This window comes from Puma concolor, chromosome A1 (assembly GCF_028749965.1).
Source record: "Puma concolor isolate L17-30 chromosome A1, mPumCon1.1.hap2, whole genome shotgun sequence".
In the NCBI taxonomy this organism is placed as follows: domain Eukaryota; kingdom Metazoa; phylum Chordata; class Mammalia; order Carnivora; family Felidae; genus Puma; species Puma concolor.
Window position 1 is genome coordinate 68,048,524 of NC_141667.1, and position 25,115 is coordinate 68,073,638.

Genomic DNA, 25,115 nt, shown 5'->3' on the forward strand with positions numbered 1-25,115 from the left:
TTTTGTTCACAATTTGTCTCCTTTTTGAATGTCCCTTCCTTTTTTCCTCTGCTTTGCAGTATCTCCATCGTTTAAGGCATAGTTCTGTTGCCTTAACATAAAATCTTCCTGTCCTCTCCAGCCAATAATGAGTCTTTCTGCTGCTGCTGAGTTTTTGATGAATTTTGTTTTCTCCACCTTTAAGACAAAGTTTATTATTGAACACTTAGACAGATTTTGTTGTTTTTAGGAGAGAGAGAGAGAGAGAGAGAGAGCATGAACGGGGGAGAGGGGCAGAAGGAGAGTGACAGAGAATCGTAAGCAGACTCCATGCTCAGTGCAGAGCTTGATGCGGGGTTCAATCTCAGGACCACAAGATCACGACCTGAGCCAAAATAAGAGTCAGACATTCAACTGACTGAGCCACCCAGCCACCTCTCGAATACTTAGCTTTTGTTAATTCCCAAATGCTTTATTCTGTGACAGCCACAAAAAGACAAATAACAAGCAGGAATAAACTGAAGCAGTGCTTTATCAGCCACGGAGAGCAAGGAAGAGAAAAAGAGGATACAAGTTCAAAGAATGTCTAAGATGACTTTTCCATTAAAATAGTAAGATGATGGGGGCGCCTGGGTGGCTCAGTTGGTTAGATGTCCAACTTTGGCTCGGGTCATGATCTCGTGGTTTGTGATGTCAAGCCCCCTGTCGGGCTCTGTGCTGACAGCTCAGAGCCTGGAGCCTGCTTTGGATTCTGTGTCTCCCTCTCTGTCTTCCCTTCCCCCACTCACGGGCACATGCGTTCTCTCTCTCTGTCTCTCTCTCTCAATAATATATAAACATTAAAAAAATTTTTGTTAAATAGTAAGATGATGGATTTGTCTCTATGGCTATACAATTGAAATCAACAAACATTTGACAATTTACTATTCACAAGACACCATACAAATATTATATAGAGATTTTGTTAGGTTGAAATGTGTTCTCCAAAAAGATACATTGAATCACAGGTAGCTAGCCCCTAGTATCTCTGAAAAGTGACCTTATTTGGAAGCAGGTCTTTGCACATGTAATCAAGTTAAGATAAGGTCTTAACAAATTAAGGTGGGCCCTGAATCCAATGACTGGTATCCTTAAAACAAGACCAAGTGAAGAGATGGAATCACCAAGACAGAGGGAAAATGCCATGTAACAATGGAGGCAAAAACTGGAGTTTGCTCCAGTGGAGGCAATGGAGGCAAAAACTGGCAGCTGCAAGCAAAGGAATGCCAAAGACTGCCAGCAACCACCAGGAGCTAGGGAGAGAGACACGGAATAGATTCTCCCTTAGTATCTCCAGGAAGGAACCAATCTTGATGACACCTTGATTTCGGATTTCTAGTTTCCAGAACTGTAAAGAAATAGATTTCTACAGTTTTAAGCCGCTAGTCTGTGGTACTCTGTCACAAGAGCCTTATGAGACCAATGCAAGGGGAAAGATAAGTTGAAACATTCCTTATTCTCAAGTATCTTATTATCTAGCAAAGGAGTAATATTCTAGCAGCATGGGTAAATCAGGTGAGTATACAAATGTATCAGATGTTTGTGTACCACCTTACATTCTCTTGGTTGCCTTTAACTTCAGATGTAAACTGACTGTACATTAGCTATACCGGGTATCTCTTGCTTTCTGTCCTAGAGACACCCCAGCATGGGTCCCCGACATTCATGCATGTACAACCGATAAAAGAATGAATGTTTGATGGGGCAATCCTTAACTAAAGGGGAATGGAAGCTAGTATATATACTCTTTTTATGGTTGGATAATTAATTCTATGTGGTTCCTCAGAAAGTCCTAACAGATCAAGCCACCGTTTTCCAAAGTGACAACTGACTTGAGAACCTATACTTATTCTGGCTGTCCCTTTTCACTTAACTCTTTCTAGCCCTCTATTCCCAGAATCACTTCCTAAAAAAAGTACTTCATCCAGGGCCTTGTCACAAGATTCTGACCTACAGGGGAACCAGGCTAAGATGCAAACTATTTACAATCCGAGGGCAAATATAGGGCTCCTGTGTGGCTCAGGTGGTTGAGCATCTAACTTTTGATTTTGGCTCAGGTCATAACATCATGATCATGATATTGAGAACCTGCATCCGACTCCATGCTGAGCATGGAGCCTGCGTAAGATTCTCTCTCCCTCTCCCTTTGCACCCCCCTTCCACGCCTTCTCTCTCTCAAAAAAAAAAAAAAATACAAATTTGTATTAAAAAACATTTGATAGAATGCTATGGAAGTAATACCTTGCTGAGAAAATTAGGAAAAACATTGAGAATGCAAAAGCCATTTAAGAAGGGACTTGAAAGATGGCATAAATAGTAACAAACATAAAGGTAAGAGGTTAGTATTTCAGAAAAAGGAACAGCATGATCAAAGTTCAGAGGTTAGAAAAATGATGTATATTTGGGAAAATAGATAGCAATTTAATTTAGCTGAAATCCAGTGTAGAGGCATCAGGGAAAAGAGGGAAGTAAGAGCATAAATATGGTCTGGAACCACATTGTGGTTGGGTGACTTCATACTGTGAGGAAGAAGAGGTTTGGAAAGAGTAGCTACAGAAATGGTATGATAACAAGCCTAAAAGGTAGGAGGCCATGTTGCTTTAACGTTTCTATTATAAACCATATCAGAAGTAGGTGATATACTGACCTAGATTAAGTGATAATAAAACCAAAAATCTAAAAGTAGTTGGTGGAATATTATTTCAATACTCTTCAATGTTATGTTTATTTACCATATGAGTGACATTATACCCTATACTTTAAACAAATCTGGTACTCGAAAATCTGAATTTACCTAAAAAAGTAACCTTCATTCCCAAAAGTATAACTAACTTAAAAAAAAAAAAACTACAAAACTTCAGCTTAAAAAAAAATAAAGAACTGTGTGTATATATGCCTACAGTAGACAGAACAATGGCCCCAAGAAGATGTCCACATCCTAATCCCTGAAACCCATGAACGTGTTACTTTACATAGCTTAAGGGACTTTGATATGATTAAGTTAAGGATCTTGACATGGGGAGATTTTCCTGAATTATATAGGTGGACCTAAGGTAATCACAAGGGCTCTTCTAAGGGGACAGAAGGGTCAGAGTCAGAAAAGCATATGTGACAACAGAAACAAAGGGTCAGAGTCAGAGAGAGATTTAATATGCTGCTGACAATGAAGACAGAAGAAGGGGCTACAAGCCAATAGAGGTGGCCCCTAGAAGCTAGAAAAAAAGGAAATCGATTCTCCCCTGTAGCCTCTGGAAGAAATGCAGTACTGCTGCTATTTTAATTTTGAACCAGTGAAAACCATTTTAGACTTCTGTCCTCTAGGGCTGTAAGATAATAAATGTGTGGTCTCAAACCACCAAATTTGTGGTAATTTGTTACAACAGCAATAGGAAAAAATGCCCTATGATCCAGAGATCCCTCTCCTAGGAATAAATTCCACTGAAATTTCTCATTGGCCATGTAGTTTAAAACATATCTACAATTTCTTTGACCCTATTCCTTCAAAAGGTAGAGCTTAATTTATCTTCCCTTGTGTGAGCTAGACTTAATGACTCACTTCTAATAAAGAAAATATGGTAGCGGTGTGACTTTTGAAACTATGTCTTAGATGGCTTACTTCTTGATCTTTCTTTCTGGGATCAAGGGAAAAAGCCAAGCTGCCCTGTCAAGAAGATACTCAAGCTGCTCCATGGAGAGGCCTATGGCAAAGAACTGAGGCCTCTTGCCAAAAGTCAAGAGAAACAGGCTATGTGAGATCCATCTTGGAAGTGGATTCTCCAGTTGAGTCAAACCTTCAGATGACTGTAGCCCTGGCTGACATCTTGACCGCAACTTCATGAGATTGTAAGCCAGACTACACTTTGAATTTCTGCTCCACAGAAACTCTAAAATAATAAATATTTGCTGTTTAAGCCATTAAGATTTGCAGTAACTTTTTATGCAGTATGAAACTAACATAGTCTATAAAGAGTCATGTAGTAGGATGTACAATGTAGCAGTGTGTGTGGTAAAAAGAGATTTGGAAAAAACCTAGGACCCTCCCAGAGGACTAATGATAGATACTACATAACACTATACAGAAGAGTTAGCACAAAAAACTACACAGACATAAAATAAGATATGTAGATCTTAAAAACAGTATTGAATTAAAAATGTTCAAAAATTATGTAAATTAAAAAACAAATTTGGGTACATACCCCAAAGGAATGAAAGCAGGGACTCAGAGATTATTTGTACACCCACCTTCCCAGCAACATTATTCACAATACCTGAAGATGGAAGAAAACTGAGTCCACCCACAGATGAATGGATACACAAAATGTGGTATACATATAATATTATTCAGCCTTAAAAAGTTAGGGAGTTACGACACATGCTAACTATTTCACAAGAACTGATGCATGTTTAAGAACACATTTGAATGAGTGCGTAAAAAGGGAGTGGGTGTAGGGTGTGGGAATAAAGGGGATAAGGCTTGCCCTATATGGATTGATGATGTCATGATTTGATTTACAAAAAATAATTTTTGAGAACGTATCCTTTACATAATATGTGAGAAGCCACCTATACCAAAATAAGAGCTGGTGTACCTTTCCTTCTAGAAGCTGACCCGACAGAAATCAAGAACCATAGATTATTGACTATTAGAACTAGAAGATCTAGAAATCATTTCATCCAAACTTCTCACTTTATAGTCAAGACACTTAATATTGGAAAGTAATTCACTTTTCAGAATCATCTGTGATTCCAATCAGATTTTATAAAGCATGGTGTTTCAAATCGCAAACTACCAATTTCTCTAAATTAGAAGATACTTTAGGTGATATAAACCCTTAAAGATCCTAGGAGTAGCCAAAGCAATCAGTCTTTAACTAGCAATGACATTTCACTTAGTTCTCTTTTTTGGAGGTAAGTTTCCATGTTTTATTTGATTCTCCAATACATTTTACAGGTCTGGCATTTTAGTAGGTACTCAAATATGTAGTGAATGTACTCCCTTGAGTACTATTCATCTTCTCTATATCAAAGTGCTCTATCTCATCTTGTGGGCTAAGTAATATTCCACTCAGATTGGAAAGAAAGAAAAGAAAGAAAAGAAAGAAAAGAAAAGAAAGAAAGAAAGAAAGAAAGAAAGAAAGGAAGGAAGGAAGGAAGGAAGGAAAGAAGGAAGGAAAGAAGGAAGGAAGGAAGGGAGGGGAGCAGGAAGGGGGAAGGTCAAAATTAAGAATAACATTTAATATAAAAAGACTGGTTAAATTATGTGTAATTAATGACACTAAAAAATAGAGAAAAATGATAGGACAAAAATCCACACAGCGTCAATAAATAGCTTTTGATTCAGTTCTCGGGCATATTTATGAATATTTAACTTTTGAATTCCTTAAAGTTCAATTTCAAAGACCACAAAAATCAACAGTTCAGTCTTATGTTAGGTATTTCACACCACAAGAGGAAAGAAATCAACTTTTCTTAATTTAGTTATTTATTTAATTCCAGAAAGTACTAAAATTTAATGTTATTCTATTTAAAAGTGTGCATATGATTAATGAGATGCTCTTTTAAAAAAAAAAGGATGTTATGAATGTCATTATGAAAACTGCTGTCTCTCCATTTGCTTAGCTAGCAGATATTTTACAAAGCATTCTTCTATCATGGTTAGAAACTCAAAACCAAGTAAGATTTATTTTTCATTTAATGAATAATTTGTCAATGACATATTACTTTTCAAATAATTTCTATGACATACTATTCTGTATATTATGTAGTAAGAGATATTATGAAATATTTTATAGACCTATGCCCTTTATATCCTTTTACAATACATGACCTTGGATAAAGTCACAACATAGTTAAGAATACTCTTAACACTTTAAAATGAAAATAATGCTACACCGAGGTATTTAAATAGTAAAATAAGATAATCATAAACTCCCAAAGACTATGCTAACTGAGGTTCAAAGAAATGACTGGTATTAGCTAGTAAATTTCATTTGCAACTTTAATGTGACATCTTTAATTCTAGCTGCAGTTTCCATCAGATTTAAAAAAGAGATCTTAAGGACTATTAACCCTGATATACATGACCAAATAATTCTTAAAGTAGAAATAATTGTTTAAATAAAGAACAAAATTACTTTATCAGTGAAAACTTTACATAGTCTAATTTATTCAAGTCCAATTCCTTAATATGTTGAAAAAAAATTACTAAAACAAAATTACAGGTTCTCAGAAGACTTTCTACCACATAAGCACTATTTAAGAGACACTGTCCCTGATCCTCGAGGGCTTTACAAAGCCAATGCCATCCAGTTCAGGGAGTAGGGAGGTGTGGCAGGCTGGCTGTCATAATATGCATAAAGATAAGGTATTTAAAATCATATTTAATCTGAAAACATGTTTTTAGCAAGAAAAAAATAAGTGCAATGAAAACACTCTGTATCAAGAGTATATCTTATGAGTTTTTACTAAACAAATAAATCTAAAAGAAAACCTTGGTGCTTTAATTTAAAATATCTGCCTTTGGAGTTTATTCAATAATATCTAAAAGTAACCAAAAGTAATATAAAATTACTTAATACAGATCTTAAATCTTAAGCCTATGAAAAATTTATCACTAATTTTTCATAAAGTAATTCACGTTATAGTGATTTATTCTCAAACAACCTAGTTGATGGCATAAAGCTACACTAACAAAGGAAAAGAGCCACACTGCTTCATACATAATTTATTAACATTTCCTATAGGATTTACGTTAAAGGAAAGAATTTGAACATCTCTTCTATGATGTAGAATCAAGTGTCTGATACATCCCACTGCCAAAACATTCACAGCCTGGTAATTTTTCCTACTTTAAAAAATTAAGTATTTTTTTTCTCCTATTCAGTTTACAATTATAAACTATGGCTTCTTGTAAAAGGAGTTCTACCACCAGCATTGCTGCAAGGTTTCTTACTCCTCTGCAGTTGTCTTTTCAGTCTAACAGAGGGAGAAGAGCACTGCTGCAGTCATCTACAAAATGCCACTACCGTTTCGACTTGTAACTAACAAAGACGCTGGTATCTTTTTGCCACGCTATTCAGAGACTACTGTTCATTTAGATGTGTTGCAAAAGCAGGCACTTTGGTGACCAAAATTTCTCCAATCAACCAAAACCATCACTCAAGCTCTGCAGTATCTGCCTCCTCCCCTTCCTCCTCTCTGAAGTAGCCCTGTCCACTAGATTCACATCAGCCATCAGCAGCAGCTTTGTATCCCCTCTCTTGGCTACCACTGCATATGTCCTTGTGGCCAGGGAGGAAAAAAAGCCTTTCAATGGGCTAGAGCTTTTGCTCCTCGCCATGAATATGTTCCATTCTTTGTTGTCCTCTACCCGTTTCCTTAGATACTGTTATTGCACTCTGTCAACAGGCATTATAAAAACAAAACCTCCTCTAGCTTGAAAAACAGCTTTCTCACCAGACTCCCCTTAAGACTCCTACCCCTCCCCCCTTCTTCCTCTTCTGTCAAAAACCCAGGATCAGAAGCACAGGAAATCCATCCCCTGTGCTGCAGTGGGGGGAAGGGGGGAGACGCCCCTGCCTCCTGGCTTGGCATGTGGCAATAGACCCTGTGCCAAGGAAAGGCCACCGGTTTCAGACAGTGCGAGGGAAAACCGCGTCCTCCTCCCCCCGCAGCAAGCAAGGCTATCGTGGCTCCAGCACTTACCCCATTTCCGAGCCCAGCAGCACCTCCATTCCGTCTCCAGTGACACCCAGGCGGGCTGCGCCAATACAGCCACATGTCGGTCACGTGAGCCCACGCCCAGCCAATCAGCAGGTCCCCGACGGGAATGAGGAGCGCCCTGGTCCGCATCCAGAGGATTACACAGCTGCTTCACGCTCGGTTTCCAGACCCGCACTCCGCACTCCGCAGTAGGGCACCAAGCCCCGCCCCACTGCCCGGCAACCGAGCCCTAGCCCGCACCTAGTGCTGGTGGGTGCGCCCATATCGCGCCTTTCCCCGGCAACCCACAGAAGCCAAGGAAGCTGACTAGCATAATAGGTTGGGGTGGGGGAGGTTCACAGGGCAGAATGATTAGCATGAGATGCTGGAGGTAGGTGGGTGAATAATAAATTACATCTCATTTGCTAAGATTTACATTACTTGCAGCACAGAGAAAAAAAATTCTATTAAATATATTACAATGAATCACTTCACATTACAAGTCACTTGTGATTTGTTAAAAATACAGTTACTACAAAAGCTATGATGGCAGCATAGAGTGGTTGAGATCAATCATGGAGTTACAGGGTCCGGAATGAATCTGCTCCTGCCACTTACTAGATGGGTGGACTATAGTCACTTAAAGGCTTAGTGTTTCAATTTCCCCTACAAAATGGGAGAAGTATATACATGATGCAGTATTTATAGCAGTCCCTGACACAGTTAAGTGCTGTTAGCTTCTACTAACCTGAGTGGAAATTCTATATTTCATTTAGAAAAAAAAAAATTTTTTTTTTTACATTTTTATGTATTTTTGAGAGACAGAGCACAAGTTGGGGAGGGGCAGAGGGAGAATGAGACACAGAATCCAAAGCAGGCTCCAGGCTCTGAGCTGTCAGCACAGAGCCCAATGCAGGGCTGAACCCACAAACCTTGAGATCATGACCTGAGCCGAAGTCAGACGCTCAACCGACTGAGCCACCCAGGCGCCCCTTCTATATTTCATTTAAATCGAACCAAGTGAAGCTTAAATTACTTATTTTTAGAAGTTCAAAAGTTCGAAGGACAAATTCAAATTGCCAAGAATTTAAAGTAGATTTAAATTTTGGTTTAAATGGGGGGAGGAGACCAATTTCCATGATATATTTCAAAGGATATTTAACTTCAGATTTTTAAATGAAATGTTATTTACTATCATCTTTTCTTAGTTTTTCAAATCAACAGCATCAAAAGCAGCAAGCTATTAAACAGCATATTTGGAGCATTTTCATTTTATTAAAAATTGTATGAATTAGAAAAATAATAGATACAGCAAAATGCTCATAGACACACAACCACTGTTCACAGTGGTCATCCTTGGAAAGTGGGGTTATGGAGTTATTTCTTTTTCCTTTGTGCTTTTGAATATTTTTCTCTTTATCTTATAATGCCATACATGTATATACATATGTATATATACATACATATATAGCAAATATATATATATATATATATACACACCATATCTGTATATGCCATATATAATGCCATATATATATATATATGGCAAATAATACCCTCTAAATATTGTTGGATGAACACATGAACACTGACCACATATTACTAGTAATTACAAAATTATATATTAAAAGTTTAAATATATTTAGAAATAATTTCTCTTCATATTTGAAATAAAGGAAACATGTGAATCAATTTGATTCTATCTAAAATATCCCTTTCGTCAGGATGACTTAGTTTTACAAAAGGCTTTCAATCTCTTACCGAAAGTGCATGATTCACTGAACAAGACTTAATTATTTATACAGTCATTGAGTATTTGTGACAAATCCAGAATAGATAATTCCTCATAAGGCCTAAACTTCTGGAAAGAAAAAGTACCCTTCAAAACAAAGAATACATTTTAGAAGCTCCTAAAAATAACTTCTTAGTATCTTAAGAAACAATTCTATTACTCTTGACTCAGACTATGATTCAAGCTCTTATTGAGTAAATCAGTTTGTAGCCAAAACATTTGTCTAAATTTTTACTGTTATGTATTGCAGAAGTCAGAGATTCAAATGACAAAATTCTGAAGAAAGTTCTGACCATTACATGTTCAATACTCATGATAATTTAAATCTAAAAGCAAGCCAATGTAAAAACTTCACATTTTACAATAAGGTCAGTGAAACATTAATTTGTGCTACCAGTTTGCATGTATCTCAGAATACAGCTCCTGCCATCCCTATTTAAATAAAAATGTTAGCATTTACACTACATATATATGTTTGCACTAAAAATATGTTCTGATTAAAGTGAAATACTAACAACAAATTGTATGTTAAGGCTATTAACGTGTTTGTACTCACAAAACATGGTTTTCAATATCTGGTTCATTTATATCTGTTCATTTATGATCAAATTTGACTGTTTTTAGTAAATGTTAGTAAGTAAATACTATAAATATGAACACATATTTCAGACAACCTTCTGAACCTTCTGCAGCTTAAAAAAACTAATGACTAAATACAATGAATAGGATTAAAAAAAATTTTTTTTAATGTTTTTATTTATTTTTGAGACAGAGAGAGACAGAGCATGAGCAGGGGAGGGGCAGAGAGAGAGAGGGAGACACAGAATCTGAAGCAGGTTCCAGGCTCTGAGCTGTCAGCACAGAGCCTGACGCGGGGCTCGAACTCACGGACTGTGCAATCATGACCTGAGCCGAAGTCGGATGCTTAACCGAATAAGCCACCCAGGAGCTCCACGAATAGGATTTTTAATGTCTTAAATATTGCATTCCATTTTAACATAGACATGTTTGGGCTAATTTTAAGACTTGTGACTTCAAAAACTGATAAGAATATGGGCAACATTATTAACTAGTATAAAAGGAGTTAAAATTCGAGCTCCTTTCAGTTATCTTAATGGACTCTTATGCTTTGTTAATATTTAACTTTCTTTTTACTGGGAGACTTCTATACTTTATAGTGAAATAGATTTATGCCTATGAAGATATCAAGTTTCTTTAAAAATAATAATTATGTATTGAAAAAGCACATGCTAGTGTAAATCTAAGTTCTCCAGATGATAAGCCATCAAATAAAGCTGATATTCATTTAGAAACCTCTGGTCTTTAGATTTATATTGGGTTATAGCAAGACAAAGTGAAAGAGAATAAAATGAGACCAATCTCATAGGCCTTATTGGCTATGAAGATCACTTCTCCCATATTTTCTATATTTTTCACAGAATCTGGGAAGGAGCTGAACTGTTGCAATGGCAATGGGATTTTTAGTGATGTACAAACTAAATGGAAGATATAATCATAGTCTTCTACAAGCCAGACTTAATCTTCCTCAAGAGGCAAAAGTTTCCAAAAGAAACTGCCTAGCACCAACATTACAAGCTTAAGTAGTTTTTCTACCTCCAGTCTTTCTTCTCTTTAACTGGCAAACACCAAAACAGTTTTTTATACCCCTGCTCAAAGAATATTTCATGGCTTTCTACTGCTGACAGTGGAACTGAGTCAGTTTGGAGTTTAATCATGGAGTGCCCTGAATGGCATATCAATTCATTAGTTTTCTTACACTGATAGTCTTCTACTTGTATTAAATTTCCTATGGCTGCCATAACAAATTACCACAAAGGCCATGGCTTAAAACAACAAAATTTATTATCTCACAGTTTTGCTGTTCAGAAGTCCGAAATGGGTCTCATTCTAAGCTAAAATCAAGGTATCTACAGGGCTGCATTCCTTTCTGGAGGCCCTAAGGGAGAATTTGTTTTCTTGTCCTTTCCAGCATCTAGAGACCAAATTCCTTGGTTCAAGGCCTCCTTCCTTCATCTTCAAAGCTAGCAACAGTGGAGTCTTCAATTTGCAGCACTCTGATCTTGCTTCTGTTGTCATCATCTCTTTCTTTGGCTCTTGTTCTAATTCCCTCTTACACTTTTATTATTATTTAAAAAAAATTTTTTTTTAAATCTTTATTTTTGAGAGAGAAAGAGAGAGGGAGAGGGAGAGGGGGAGAGGGAGAGGGAGAGGGAGAGAGGGAGAGGGAGAGGGAGGGAGGGAGAGAGGGAGGGAGGGAGGGAGAGAGGGAGAGAGGGAGAGAGGGAGATAGAGAGAGAGAGAGAGAGAATGAACAAGCCGGGGATGAACAGAGAGAGAGGGAGACACAGAATCTGAAGCAGGCTCCAGGCTCTGAGTGGTCAGCACAGAGCCCAAAGGCGGGCTCAAACTCATGAACTGCGAGACCATGACCTCAGCCAAAGATGGATGCTTCATTGACTGAGCCACCCAGGAGACCATTCCCTCTTACACTTTTAAAGATTCATCTCAAGGACCCTTAAATAGGTCCACCTCAGCAATCCACGATAATCTCCCTATTTTCAGGTTACCTCATTATCAACTATTCCATCTGCAACCTTAATTCCTCTTTGTCACATCATTATTCTGCCTATCACACTACAGCTTAACTTTATTTCAGAACCTGCATCCTAATAATAGTCCAATTAAACTATTTTATAGAACCATTTAAGGATTAAATGGGTAATTTTGGACAGATTTTATAAACTACCAAATACTTTTTTCAAGTAAAGGATTACTAATTGCTCTATTGGTCCAAATCAAAGTTCATCTTCAACATACGTTTCCATGAAGTAATCTACCATCCCATCTTGAATCAATTCACCCTCCTCTTCTCTCCATTGTTACTACCTCTTTTATGGCACAAACGCATTTTGTACCTTTGTGTGCACATTTCCTTTCCTATTCCTGACTATAATAATCTTAAAAAAATTTGTTTAATGTTTGTTTATTTTTGAGAGAGACAGAATGCAAGCAGGGGAGGGGCAGAGAAAGAGGGAGACACAAAATCTGAAGCAGGCTCTAGTCTCTGAACTGTCAGCACAGAGCCCGACATGAGGCCTGAACCCACGAGATGTGAGATCATGACCTGAGCCGAAGTTGGCTGCTTAAATGATTGAGCCACCCAAGCGCCCCATGACTATAATAATCTTGAGGGAAGAGCCATACTTGATTTTATCTAGCATGTTTCATGGTGTGTAGCACAATATTTTGTGCATTATAGGTACTTATTAAATATTAGTATAAGGAATGATTCAAAATTAATCTCCAGGGGTGCCTGGGTGGCTCAGTTGGTTAAGCGTCTGACTCTTGATGTTGACTCAGGTCATGATCTCATGGTTTCGTGAGTTCAAGTCCCACATCAGGCTCTGTGCTGACAGCGTGAAGCCTGCCTGGGATTCTCTCTCTCCTCTCTCCCTCTGCCCCTCCCCTACTGGTGCTGTCTCTCTCTCTCTCTCTCTCTCAAAATAAATAAACATTTAAAAATAAATAAATAAGATCGATCTCCAAAGGTATCCAATGCAGATTCTCTCATGGAATAAAAGTAGAACAAATACTGAATAATGAATATTATTGCAAAATAACTTTCTAAGAGGAAACAGAATGCTTTAAATAAAAACCCTGGGCCCTGTAGATAGGAAAAATGCGATGCAGCCTTGGGACCAAATTTTTAAGGTTAGGTGGCTGCACACTAAGAATCACTTTAGGAGCTTCAAGAAGTTTTCAACCACCATTAAATCAGAATCTCTAAGAATGAAGCCCAGGCATTAGTATGTGCTGCCAGGATTAAGTACGAAGCAGTTTCCTAGCTTCAGCTGCCAAAGTTCCCACTGCACTATGGGAGGGAGGCCATTTTGAAATGCCTTTTCATTTAGAGTGCTATACAGCTTGAGGCATCTGCTTAGAGAAGAAAAAACTTCTTCCTGTCAAAAAGCTCTCTAAGCCTATATTAGCAGTTAAGATGAGAAAAAATATGTAGAACCAATAAATATACAGAAAATGTTCTACTACATTAGGGAAGCAAAGAAATAAAAGCAAGAATATCATTTTCACCTATCTTATTCAATAGGTGAAACTTAAAATAATATTGTGGGTCAGTAAGGATACATGAAAATAAGCAGCAGTTTCAAAAGTCCTTAAATACTATGTTTAAAATGCTCATACTGAAGTAAGCCCAGTTAAAAGAAATTATCCTACATACAGATACATGCACAAAGAATTATATTCAAAGACACTCAGTATTGTTCACACTAGGGAAATGTTAACAAACAGCCTCAATGATTGAAACAAATGTTTGGTTCATTATACTTATGTTACAGTTAAAGAGAATTAAAATTATGTCGGATATACAAGTGTATAAAAAGGGATAAAATACTTAGGAATAAATTTAACCAAACAGATGAAAGATCTGTACACTGAAAACAATAAGATACTGATGAAAGATATTAAAGACACAAGCAAATGCAGACACTCCATGTTTATAGAATGGAAGAATTAATATTGTTAAAATGTCCACACTACCCAAAGCAATCTACAGATTTAACACAATCCCCATCAAAATTCCAGTGGCATTTTTCAAACAAACAGAACAAATAATCCTAATATTTGAGTAAAACCACAAAAGACCCTGAGTAGTCAAAGCAATCCTGAGACAGAACAAAGCTGGAGGCACCACACTTCCTGATTTCAAACTATGTTGCAAAGCTATAATAATGACAACAGTTTGCTTTTGGCATAAAAAAAGACACAGGGATGCCTGGCTGGCTCAGTCAGTAGAGCATACAACTCTTGATCTCAGGGTTGTGAGTTCTAGCCCCATGTTGGATATAGAGATTACGTTAAAAAAACAAAAAACAAAACTAAACAAAGACAAAGAAAAGACACATAGATCAATGGAACAGAATAGGAAAAAATGTGTATATGGTCAGTTAATTTATAACAAAGGAGCCAAGAATATAAAATGGGAAAAGGACAGTACCTTTAATTTTTTTTTTTTTTTCAACGTTTATTTATTTTTGGGACAGAGAGAGACAGAGCATGAACGGGCGAGGGGCAGAGAGAGAGGGAGACACAGAATAGGAAACAGGCTCCAGGCTCTGAGCCATCAGCCCAGAGCCTGACGCGGGGCTCGAACTCACGGACCGCGAGATCGTGACCTGGCTGAAGTCGGACGCTTAACCGACTGCGCCATCCAGGCGCCCCGACAGTACCTTTAACAAATGGTGCTGGCAAAACTGGACAGCCACATGCCAAAGAATGCCCTATTTTGCACCACACACAAAAATCAACTCAAAATGGATTAAAGACTTAAATTAAGACCTGAAAGCATAAAACTCCTAGAAGGAAACATATAGGAGGTAGGTTCCCTGACACCGGTCTTAGCAATGACTTTTTGGATTTGAAACCAAAACCAAAAAGAAACAACTGGGACTACATCACACTAACAAGCTTCTGCACAGCAAAAGCAACTATCAACAAAATGAGGGGTGTCTGGGTGGCTTAGTCAGTTAAGTGTCTGACTCCGGTTCTGGTCATGATCTCACAGTTCATGAGTTTGATTCCCGCGTTGGGCTCTGTGCTGACAGTTCAGAGCCTGAAGCCTGCTTCGAATTCTGTGTCTCCCTTTCTCTGCCCCTCCCAGACTCGTGCTCTGTCTCTGTCTCTCTCAAAAATAAACATTAAGGGGCGCGTGGGTGGCTCAGTCGGTTAAGCATCCAACTTCGGCTCAGGTCATGATCTCGCGGTCCGTGAGTTCGAGCTCCGCGTTGGGCTCTGTGCTGACAGCACAGAGCCTGGAGCCTGTTTCAGATTCTGTGTCTCCCTCTCTCTCTGACCCTCCCCCGTCATGCTGTCTCTCCCTGTCTCAAAAATAAACATTAAAAAAAATTTTTTTTTAATAAAAATAAAAATAAATAAACATTAAAAAATTAAAAAATATATATTATTCAACCATGAGAAAGAAGGAAATTTTGCCATTTGCAACAATATGGATGGACCTTGAGGGCATTATGCTAAGTGAAATAATCCAGACAGAGAAAGACAATTACTGCTTGGTATCACTTATAGTTGGAGTCTAAACAAAAAGCCAAACTCATAGAAAATAAAAAATAAAACGTCACAGAAGATAATTATGTAATATATAAACACATAATTTATACAATATTAGTGAAAGTGTATTGTATGTTTAAGATGATACCAACTAGCTTTTTTTTTTTTTTTAAAGAAGAATGATATATATGCACAGATAAACCAAAATATGTCTTCTCCCTGGGTATAGGATTTTAGAAATTCTAATTTTTCTGAATTTTGTAAAATTTCCATCATGTAACACACATTTCAATATATATTATCTGTAATTTCTTTTTAAAGTTAAATACTTCTAAGTTGAACACAATTTGAAATCACATTTGAAGGAGAAAGAAATTAAATTAACAGTTATTACTCATCTAACCTGTGTCCAGAAGCAGATTCAGATTTTGTGGGGACCAGAAGCAAATATAAATTGTGGGGGAACCCTTCTTAAGTACAAATTAATTCAAAATTGCTAGCGCTACAGCAAAAGGGCTTAGGAAGGGCCTATGAAATTAGGGCATTAACCTTCATTAGTTTCATGATAAATTTGCTTCCAAATCAATAGCAGACATTACATTAGGCAAATACATATAATGTCATCTAATCCTAATAAAACCTCTGAAGAAATTTTTTTAAAATCACTATTCACAAACACACAGAATTGAGGCTTAAAGCAATTTAAAGACTCATCCAAGTACACACAACACTGAAGTGGCAGTCTGACTCCTAAGCCAATGTTGATCACACTGCTTACCTTTCAGGTCTCATGACCACTTCCCTACACTAAATTATATCTAAGTATGTTATCTCCCAGAGCAGCTTGTACTTCTCGTTTAGAACCTCATATCTCATAAAAAGTTACTTGTTCAATTATAATCCTGATGATTATTGCAGCACCTGGCTGTGCAGAAGGTGCTCAATAAATATTTATTATATGAATACATTTTTAATAATCAGAATAAGTGAAAATGAGAAGACTCAAAATAGTTTTGAAAATGTCTATTTGGAATCTACAATAAATCCCCTTCGCCCATATCAGTGAGTAACCACAGATTTCTCTATTAGATACCTAGGACAAAATTTCTTTAAATGCAGAAGACATTTCTGTGTTAATTTCATTAAATAAAGAGAAACATAGTTTGGAGTTGTTTTATGGGGGTATGGCAAATACAAGCAGTGCGTGGTAGCAGGCACATCAGTAAAGGCAAACAAACAAACAAACAAACAAACAAACAAACAAACCAAGAAAGAAAAACTATGAAGAACTTAATCATGGTTACTCTGAGTTAATTCTGCTTCACTGTCCTTGTACCATTTAAAATATGTTAACTATGTATTAGGTTAAACATGCCCTGTTGTTACTCTAGTGAGTATGCTACATTACATGGTAAAAAGGACTTCGCAGATATAACTGAGGTTATTAATTTGCTGATTTTAAAATTGGGAGATGTAACTGGAATTAAAATAAAAACTGAAAAAAATAGGGAGATTATCCTGGGTGGGTGCAACGTAAACAAATGATCCCTCAAAAGCTTCAACATGGTTAATGACTTCCCAAAGAAGTTAGAATAGAATTTCAAATTCCTCACCTTGGTTTATAAAACTGCATAATCTAGCTTTTGTCCTCATCCCCACTCTCCTCTTCTGCCTTGCCCTTTCGGCACTCTTTCTTATGCTTTTGTACTGCCTTTCCTTTAGCCTCAAGAACTCTGCTTCCAAATCTTCAAATGACTGCTCCATCGTTATCATTCAGATCTTGGCATAAATGTCACATCTTCAAAGAGACCTTCCATGGTTACCTTATCAACATTGGTACTGTCCTTAAACTTTCTACCACATAATCCTGTTTTGTCCTCAAATCATTTTAAGATCTGAAAGTCTCTATCTATGTACCTATTTATCTATTTATTTTTGTCTTCCACATTGTTTACCAAAGTAGAATATAAATTGCATGAGGACAGGAACCTAGATTCTTGTGCACTGCTGTTTCCTTCACACCTGGAACAATGCTTCGTGCACAGTATGCATCAATACATACTCCTGAAAGTATGAATGTAGATGATATAAAGATGAATTAGGCATTAATTTAGAATCAAGTAGGGGATCTAAAACATTTACAACAAAAGTTTTAATACAAGGCAACATCTGTATCAAAGGATGAGAGATTAGATGATTTCTGGCTAGATGATCAAGAAAAATTTCAGACAGAAAATAGCAACAGAACTAGCCTTGAAAGGTATTTAGGAATTTTTCAAGACAAAGATTTTGATTTTGTCTGTTAGGTTAAAGAATTTAGACTTCATCTTATAGGTAAATGAAAATAAAGATGTTTCAAATAAGTTAGGATACACAATTAGAGACAAGATTCACAGAAGTTAATAGGACTAGCTTCTAGTTCCTACTCAAGAGGGGAGATAATCAGAAATTATATGCATGTTACTATTAGTTTATAGTTAAATGTAATGACCAAAGACTTTTTCAATTGGAAAATATAATGGCAGGGAAAAATATTAAATTTTATATTCTGCAAGAAACCTAACTTCGCTTTATTTGGTGTTATTTTAGCAATTTTGACAACACAGTTATTTATTAATTTTATGTTGTTAATAAAACAACAACAAAAAAACCCACAAGGTCACCTTTGGCAACCATTTTATCCAACTAACAAAATATTCAAATATTTGCATGTAAGTAGGGGATATTTTGTTTTCTAAATTCTTAACATGTCCTAATCTGGTAAAGTGTTAGAATCAGGACATCCAATGTTTTAAACTATCCCCTTGGGGGAAAAAAATCCTGATCAATTTTTTAAAATGAAATGTTTAAAACAAGACTTTATGCTTGCCTTTAAAAAAAAAAAAAGTTGTCTTGCTTAATGTTAACTTTGCTCTTCACTGAAAACCAGAAATAGCTATAAGATTGCTCCCTAAAATACAATTTACAATACAAACTTATAAACCCTATTCATTTTAACACTAACAGCTCAGGGACATAAGTCACCAAAACAGTACCAAGTGTTTATGGTATCACTGTGAACACAAGAAAAAGAAGCATGCAGAGTGAGTTTTTGAAAATAGTCTTTCTCTAAGAAAAACATAATTAAAAATTAAAATCACATTAACATTTAAATTATCATAGGGGTGCCTGGGTGGCTCAGTGGGTTAAACATCCGACTTTGGCTCAGGTCAGGTCATGATCTCGTGGTTCATGAGTTCGAGCCCCATATTGGGCTCTGTGCTGACAGGTCATAGCTGGGCCTGCTTTGGATTCTGTGTCTCCTTCTCTTTCTGTCCCTCCCCCACTCGCATTCGCTCTCTCTCTCTCTCTCTCTCTCTCTCAAAAAGAAACATTAAAAAAATTTTTTTTTAATTAGCATAAACTACCTAGATTACCTGAGGAATCCTTTATCAACTTATATACATCGGCCTTTGAAATACATAAGGATCAATAAGGAAAACCCCAATTTTAATTGAGGTTAAAAACAAAATTTGGTGTACATAAGAAAATAAATTATAGCCTAATAATGGCACTTACTTTATTTATTAGAACCTTAAACCAAATCTTTGAGTCAAGACTTTTATTCTCATTCCAATATCCCCAAATCCTTTACCTTAGATGAGGAAATAATCACTTTTTCAACACCCTATATACCAATTGCATTTGATATTGCCTAATGCTGTATCATTTGCTTCCTTTTTGAAAGTGTTCCCTTCTTCTTGCTTTATGCTAAATTTTAAACATAGAAGGCAAAGTATAAACTAAAATTATTTCACTTCTAGGTACTTAAGGATAAATGTTTGCTAAATAATCCGAACTTATTAAGTAAAATGAAAAAAGAAAATCTACCTAGCATTACTGGACTCTGTCAATCAAATCAGAAACCTCTGGTCACTTGGACTATCTCCAGTAGTACCATATAGAGTCATTTTAAGATTTAGGATAATGAGTCACCTAATAAAAGAATTCAAAATGAATACTTAATATTATGCTCTAAGAGGAAGAGGGAAATGAAAATGAAGGCAAATGAATAAATGTAATTCCCTCCTTCAATATAGATTAATGTTTTTAAAACTGAACTTCACATTTACTTTGTAATGTCTTTTTAAACTTTCTTAAAAAAATTTTTTTTTGACAATTATTCATTTTTGAGAGACAGAGAGAAACAGAGTGTGAGTGGGGGAGAGGCAGAGAGAGGGAGACACAGAATCCAAAACAGGTTCCAGGCTCTGAGCTATCAGCACAGAGACCAAGGCAGGGCTTGAACCCACAAACTGTGAAATCAAGACCTGAGCCGAAGTTGGACACTTAACCGAATGAGCCACTCAGGCACTCCTTTTTAAACTTTCATTGTCAAGTCCTCCAAGAATGAGTAGAATTACTTGAAGTGTCACATTGCTTTTATAGAAGCACAAAGTAAGATTTCTTAAGAATTGGACAAAAATTCATTTCACATTCTAATACCTTTCTCAGTAGACACCAACAATTAATCAATAAGCATTATGGTCCCAAAGCAGTCTATACCTAATACAATATGGAAAAGGCATTTTCTTAATCTTTTCACAAAGAAGGTCCAAAATTTAATTCAAACAAATAGTTATATCTGCTCAATAAAACACTTGAGACTTTCACAGAGAAGAGATCTTTGTGATATTTATTGTTTTACAAAAGAAAACACAAAGTTCTTTACAAAAAAAAAAGTCTCCAATGAAGTGATAAGACAACTTGACTGGATTTATCAACCATTTATTTTACACAAAAAGTCTATATAAAATATTATCTGTCGAGAAGCTTGGAGGGTTGATTCCCACCCTCTTCCCATGGTCCCTGACCACTTGCTTTGAAATAGTTTGTCTAACACTCCTATAATATTAAGAACGCTATGCTGCTTGAAAGGTTTAAAAAATAAAACAAACTTAACAGTGGTTTCCTCTGGAGAGTAGAATTGAGTGGTGCTTTAATTTTTACTGCTTAAAAAAAATTTTTTTTTAAAGTAAGCTCTACACTCAATGTGGAGCTTGAACTCACAATCCTAAAATCAAGAGTTGTATGTTCTATCAACTGAGCCATCCTGACACCACCTTTACTTCTTAAATTTTTAACAGTAACCTGTATTACTTTTATATTAACAACAACAAAAATAGCACTAAGCTATACTTAACAAAAAAATAATCCTTAATTGCTGGCTTCTACAAACACCCTTCAAGATCAGTATTTTTTACCTTTCATAGAGTTCAATTGGTGACAAAATAAAAGTTCAAGCTCATTAGCAATACATGTAAGGTCCTTTATGATCTGAGCCCTTCATACCTCTAGGCTATGCAACTACTCCAGCTACATTCCAACCGTGATTCCTGTGCACTTAACCACCAAGTCATACTATTTTGTCTCCTGGAAGGTTCTCACCCCCTACTTTTTCACCTACCTAATGCTGACCCATTTTTAGGACTCAGTTTAGATGGCATCTCCCAAAAGCCTTCTCTAACTTCTCTCGCCAGAGTCAGATCCCCTCTCCCTCAGTATGCTTCCCCAAGTCCCTGAATTTACCAACTACTTCTTTAACCATTCACTTGGGATTATTTACTTACTGATCTTTCTGACTCAACTCTTTCAGAACAAGACTCTCATCTTGTATTTCAACATTGTATTCTCAAGAGCTAGCAGCCTAGTCAAAAGTAGTTGCTTGAATGCTTGGAATATGAATGAACTACCTCTTATACATCAAGATACAATTCTGTGAAGCTGTCTTTATTCCAAGTAGTCAGATGCTCTATGCTCCTGTAGTAAGCACTTAAATCATTTACCAACTGAAATTACACCTATTTCCCCCATTAGCTTCTTCTTTTTTTTTTAATGTTTGCTTTTTAAAAAAAATTTTTTTTTAACCTTTATTTATTTTTGAGACAGAGAGAGAATCAGAGCATGAACGGGGGAGGGTCAGAGAGAGGGAGACACAGAATCTGAAGCCCGACGCGGGGCTCGAACTCACGGACCCCGAGATCATGACCTGAGTCGAAGTCGGACGCTTAACGGACTAAGCCACCCAGGTGCCCCAATGTTTGCTTATTTTTGAGAGAGATAAAGAGACAGAGTGAGAGAGAGAGAGAGAGAGAGAGAGAGAGAGAGAGAGAGAGAGAGAGATACAGAATCTGAAGCAGGCTCCAGGCTCTGAGCTGTCAGCACAGAGCCCGACGCAGGGCTCAAACTCACAAACCGGAGATCATGATCTGAGCTGAAGTCAGACACTGAACAAACTGAGCCACCCGGACACCCACCCCCCATTAGCTTCTGAACAAGGATCTCTGCCTTAATTTTCCTAACTATACAATCCCTGTCGCAGGTATCTAGTAGAAATTAAATTGTGTTGAGTAAATGAAACAAATATTCCTTAAGAAGTACAAGTGAAAAAGGAACAAGGATAGGATAGCCTGCTCATTTCTAATTTATTTCTCTATATTTACAATAGTAATATATCATAAAGTTCAAAAAACATTTTGTGCTTGTTTAGGATTAGGGACAGGCAGCCATTAAAAGAATGAACTATCCCCCAGACAGCTCCTTATCCTCTGACTTCCTAAAACTCTGCTCTCTTTTTCATCTAAATTATATTCTCATTTTAAACAATTACTCCCTTGACCCAATCAAAAGTGTATTTAATAAAACAGCAGAGAAATGTATGTAACACATATAATCAAACAATATATTTTTTTAAATGGTATTTTTTGGGAGAGCGCAAGCAGGGCAAGGGCAGAGAGAGGGGGACAGAGGATCTGAAGCAGGCTCTGTGCTGACAGGTTGACAGCAGTGAGCCCAATGTGGGGCTCTAACTCACGAACAGCAAGATCATGACCTGGGCCAAAGTCGGACACTCAACCCACTGAGCCCCCAGGTGCCCCAATCAAACAGAATATTTTAATATTACGGTATTAAAAATATGAAACTAATAAAACAATAAGTTAATCAAATACCTCCCCACCTTCAAGCTTTTCAATGAACATCCTCACCTATTTATCTTAGTTTAAATCTGATGACACCACTTTCTTTGCTACTTTCTCAAGGGAAGTCTCCTTTCCTCTCACATCCCCTTAGGCAGGGGTCGGTGTGGAGGTGGTGATGGTCAGATAATGGAGCTGGCTGGTTTCACTTTAAATGTGCAACTATAAACACACACATATTCAACACTGCCTGGCAGCACTACTGTGTTTCCTAGGAAGCCTGCATTCCCAGTCTCTGAGTTAACTTCTTGGTACCTTTTTTCTCTTCTAAAACCTACAACCCACCTATTTTCCTACCTATGCCACTTTCAGGTGAAGACCTACTTCACTCCATTGGAGAGAAATTCTCTCGTATCTCTGTCATGCTCGCACTGCTTCCCTATTAAAATGCATAAAGCACTCTTGTTCCTATCAAAGACCAATATCCCCTTTCTTGGGCAATGGATTCCAACTACTCTTGGCTATCCAAGAAGTCATCTTTGAGCAGTCCCTCTCTCATGCATTGCCAATTTCTCCTTTGTACTTGATCATTCTCATGAACACACAAACAGGCTCTAGTATCACTCATCTTTACAAATCCCTTTCTTGACCTTAGTGTCCCCCACCATACATACACAAGATATGACTCCTTTTCTCTGTTCTACTCACACCAAAATTGCTTGATTTAGTGGCCATCATTTCCTGTCTCTATTTTCTCACCTCTGATTCACTCTTTTTAAAAAATTTATATCCAAGTTAGTTAGCATATAGTGCAACAATGATTTCAGGAGTAGATTCCTTAATGCTCCTTACCCATTTAGCCTACCCCCCCCCACAACCCCTCCAGTAACCCTCTGTTTGATCTCTATATTTAAGTCTCTTATATTTAGTCCCCCTCCCAGTTTTTACAATATTTTTGCTTCCCTTCCTGTATGTTCATTTGTTTTCTATCTTAAAGTCCTCATATGAGTGAAGTCATATGATATTTATCTTTCTCTAATTTCACTTAGAATATCCTCTAGTTCCATCCATGTAGTTGCAAATGGCAAGATTTCATTCTTTTTGATTGCTGAGTAATACTCCATCATATATCTTCTTTATCAATTCATCCATCGATGGACATTTGGGCTCTTTCCATACTTTGGCTATTGTTGATAGTGCTGCTATAAACATTGGGGTGCATGTGCCCCTTCAAAACAGCATACCTGTATCCCTTGGATAAATACCTAGTAGTGCAATTGCTGGGTCGTAGGGTAGTTCTATTTTTAATTTTTTGAGGAACCTCTAAACTGTTTTTCCAGAGTGGCTGCATCAGCTTGCACTCCCACCAGCAATGCAAAAGAGATCCTCTTTCTCCACATCCTTGCCAACATCTGTTGTTGCCTGAGTTGTTAATGTTAGCCATTGTGACAGGTGTGAGGTGGTATCTCATGTGGTTTTGATTTGTATTTCCCTGATGATGAGTGAACTTGAGCATCTTTTCATGTGTCGGCTGGCCATCTGTATGTCTTCTTTGGAGAAGTTTGTATTCATGTCTTTTGCCCATTTCTTCACTGGATTATTTGTTTTTTGGGTGTTGAGTCTGAGCAGTTCTTTATAGATTGTGGATACTAACCCTTTATCTGTTATGTTGCTTGCAAATATCTTCTCCCATTGTGTCGGTTGACTTTTACTTTTGCTGATTGTTTCCTTCACTGTGCAGAAGGCTTTTATTTTGACGAGGTCCCAACAGTTCATTTTTGCTTTGGTTTCCCTTGCCTCCGGAGACATGTTGAGTAAGAAGCTGCTGCAGCCAAGGTCAAAGAGGTTTTTGCCTGCTTTCTCCTCAAGCATTTTGATGGTTTCCTGTCTTACATTTAGGTCTTTCATCCACTTTGAGTTTATTTTTGTGTATGGTATAAGAAAGTGGTCCAGGTTCATCTTTCTGCATATCGCTCTCCAGTTTTCCCAGCACCACTTGCTGAAGAGATTGTCTTTATTCCATTGGATATTCTTTCCTGCTTTGTCAAAGATTAGTTGACCATAAGTTTGTGGGTCCATTTCTAGGTTCTCTATTCTGTTCCATTGATCTGAGTGTCTGTTCTTCTGCCAGTACTATACTGTTTTGATGATTACAGCTTTGTAATACAGCTTGAAGTCTGGAATTGTGATGCCTATTTTGGTTTCTTTTTTCAAGATCTCTTTGGCTATTTGGGGTCTTTTCTGGTTCCATACAAAGTTTAGGATTGCTTGTTCTAGCTCTGTGAAGAAGGCTGGTGTTATTTTGATAGGGATTGCATTGAATATGTAGGTTGCTTTGGGTAGAATTGACATTTTAACGGTATTTGTTCTTCCTATCCAGGAGCATGGAATCTTTCTACAGTATTCAGTGTATACATTTTTCACCTCTTTGGTTAGATTTATTCCTAGGTATTTTATGGTTTTTGGTGCTATTGTAAATGGGATCAATTCCTTGATTTCTCTGTTGCTTCATTATTGGTATGTAAGAATGCAACCGATCTGTG

The 25,115-nt window shown here is 37.1% G+C and overlaps 1 protein-coding gene across 12 annotated transcripts in view; it reads right to left on the reverse strand.

Moving 5' to 3' along the window:
- APC (APC regulator of Wnt signaling pathway) overlaps positions 1 to 25,115 on the reverse strand; it is a 148,238-nt gene that overhangs the window by 85,236 nt on the left and 37,887 nt on the right. The window contains exon 1 of one of the 12 annotated variants that reach the window (XM_086682891.1): positions 7,723 to 7,856. The exons of 10 other annotated variants lie outside the window; for them this stretch is intronic. Coding sequence is in view for 1 of the 2 variants with exons in the window: in XM_086683114.1 (XP_086539240.1) it covers positions 7,723 to 7,797 (75 nt within the window). In the remaining variant the exon portion in view is untranslated. Of the gene's footprint in view, positions 1 to 7,722; positions 7,857 to 25,115 lie in introns of those variants that run through there. One more of the 12 variants, XM_086683114.1, reaches the window with a different exon arrangement.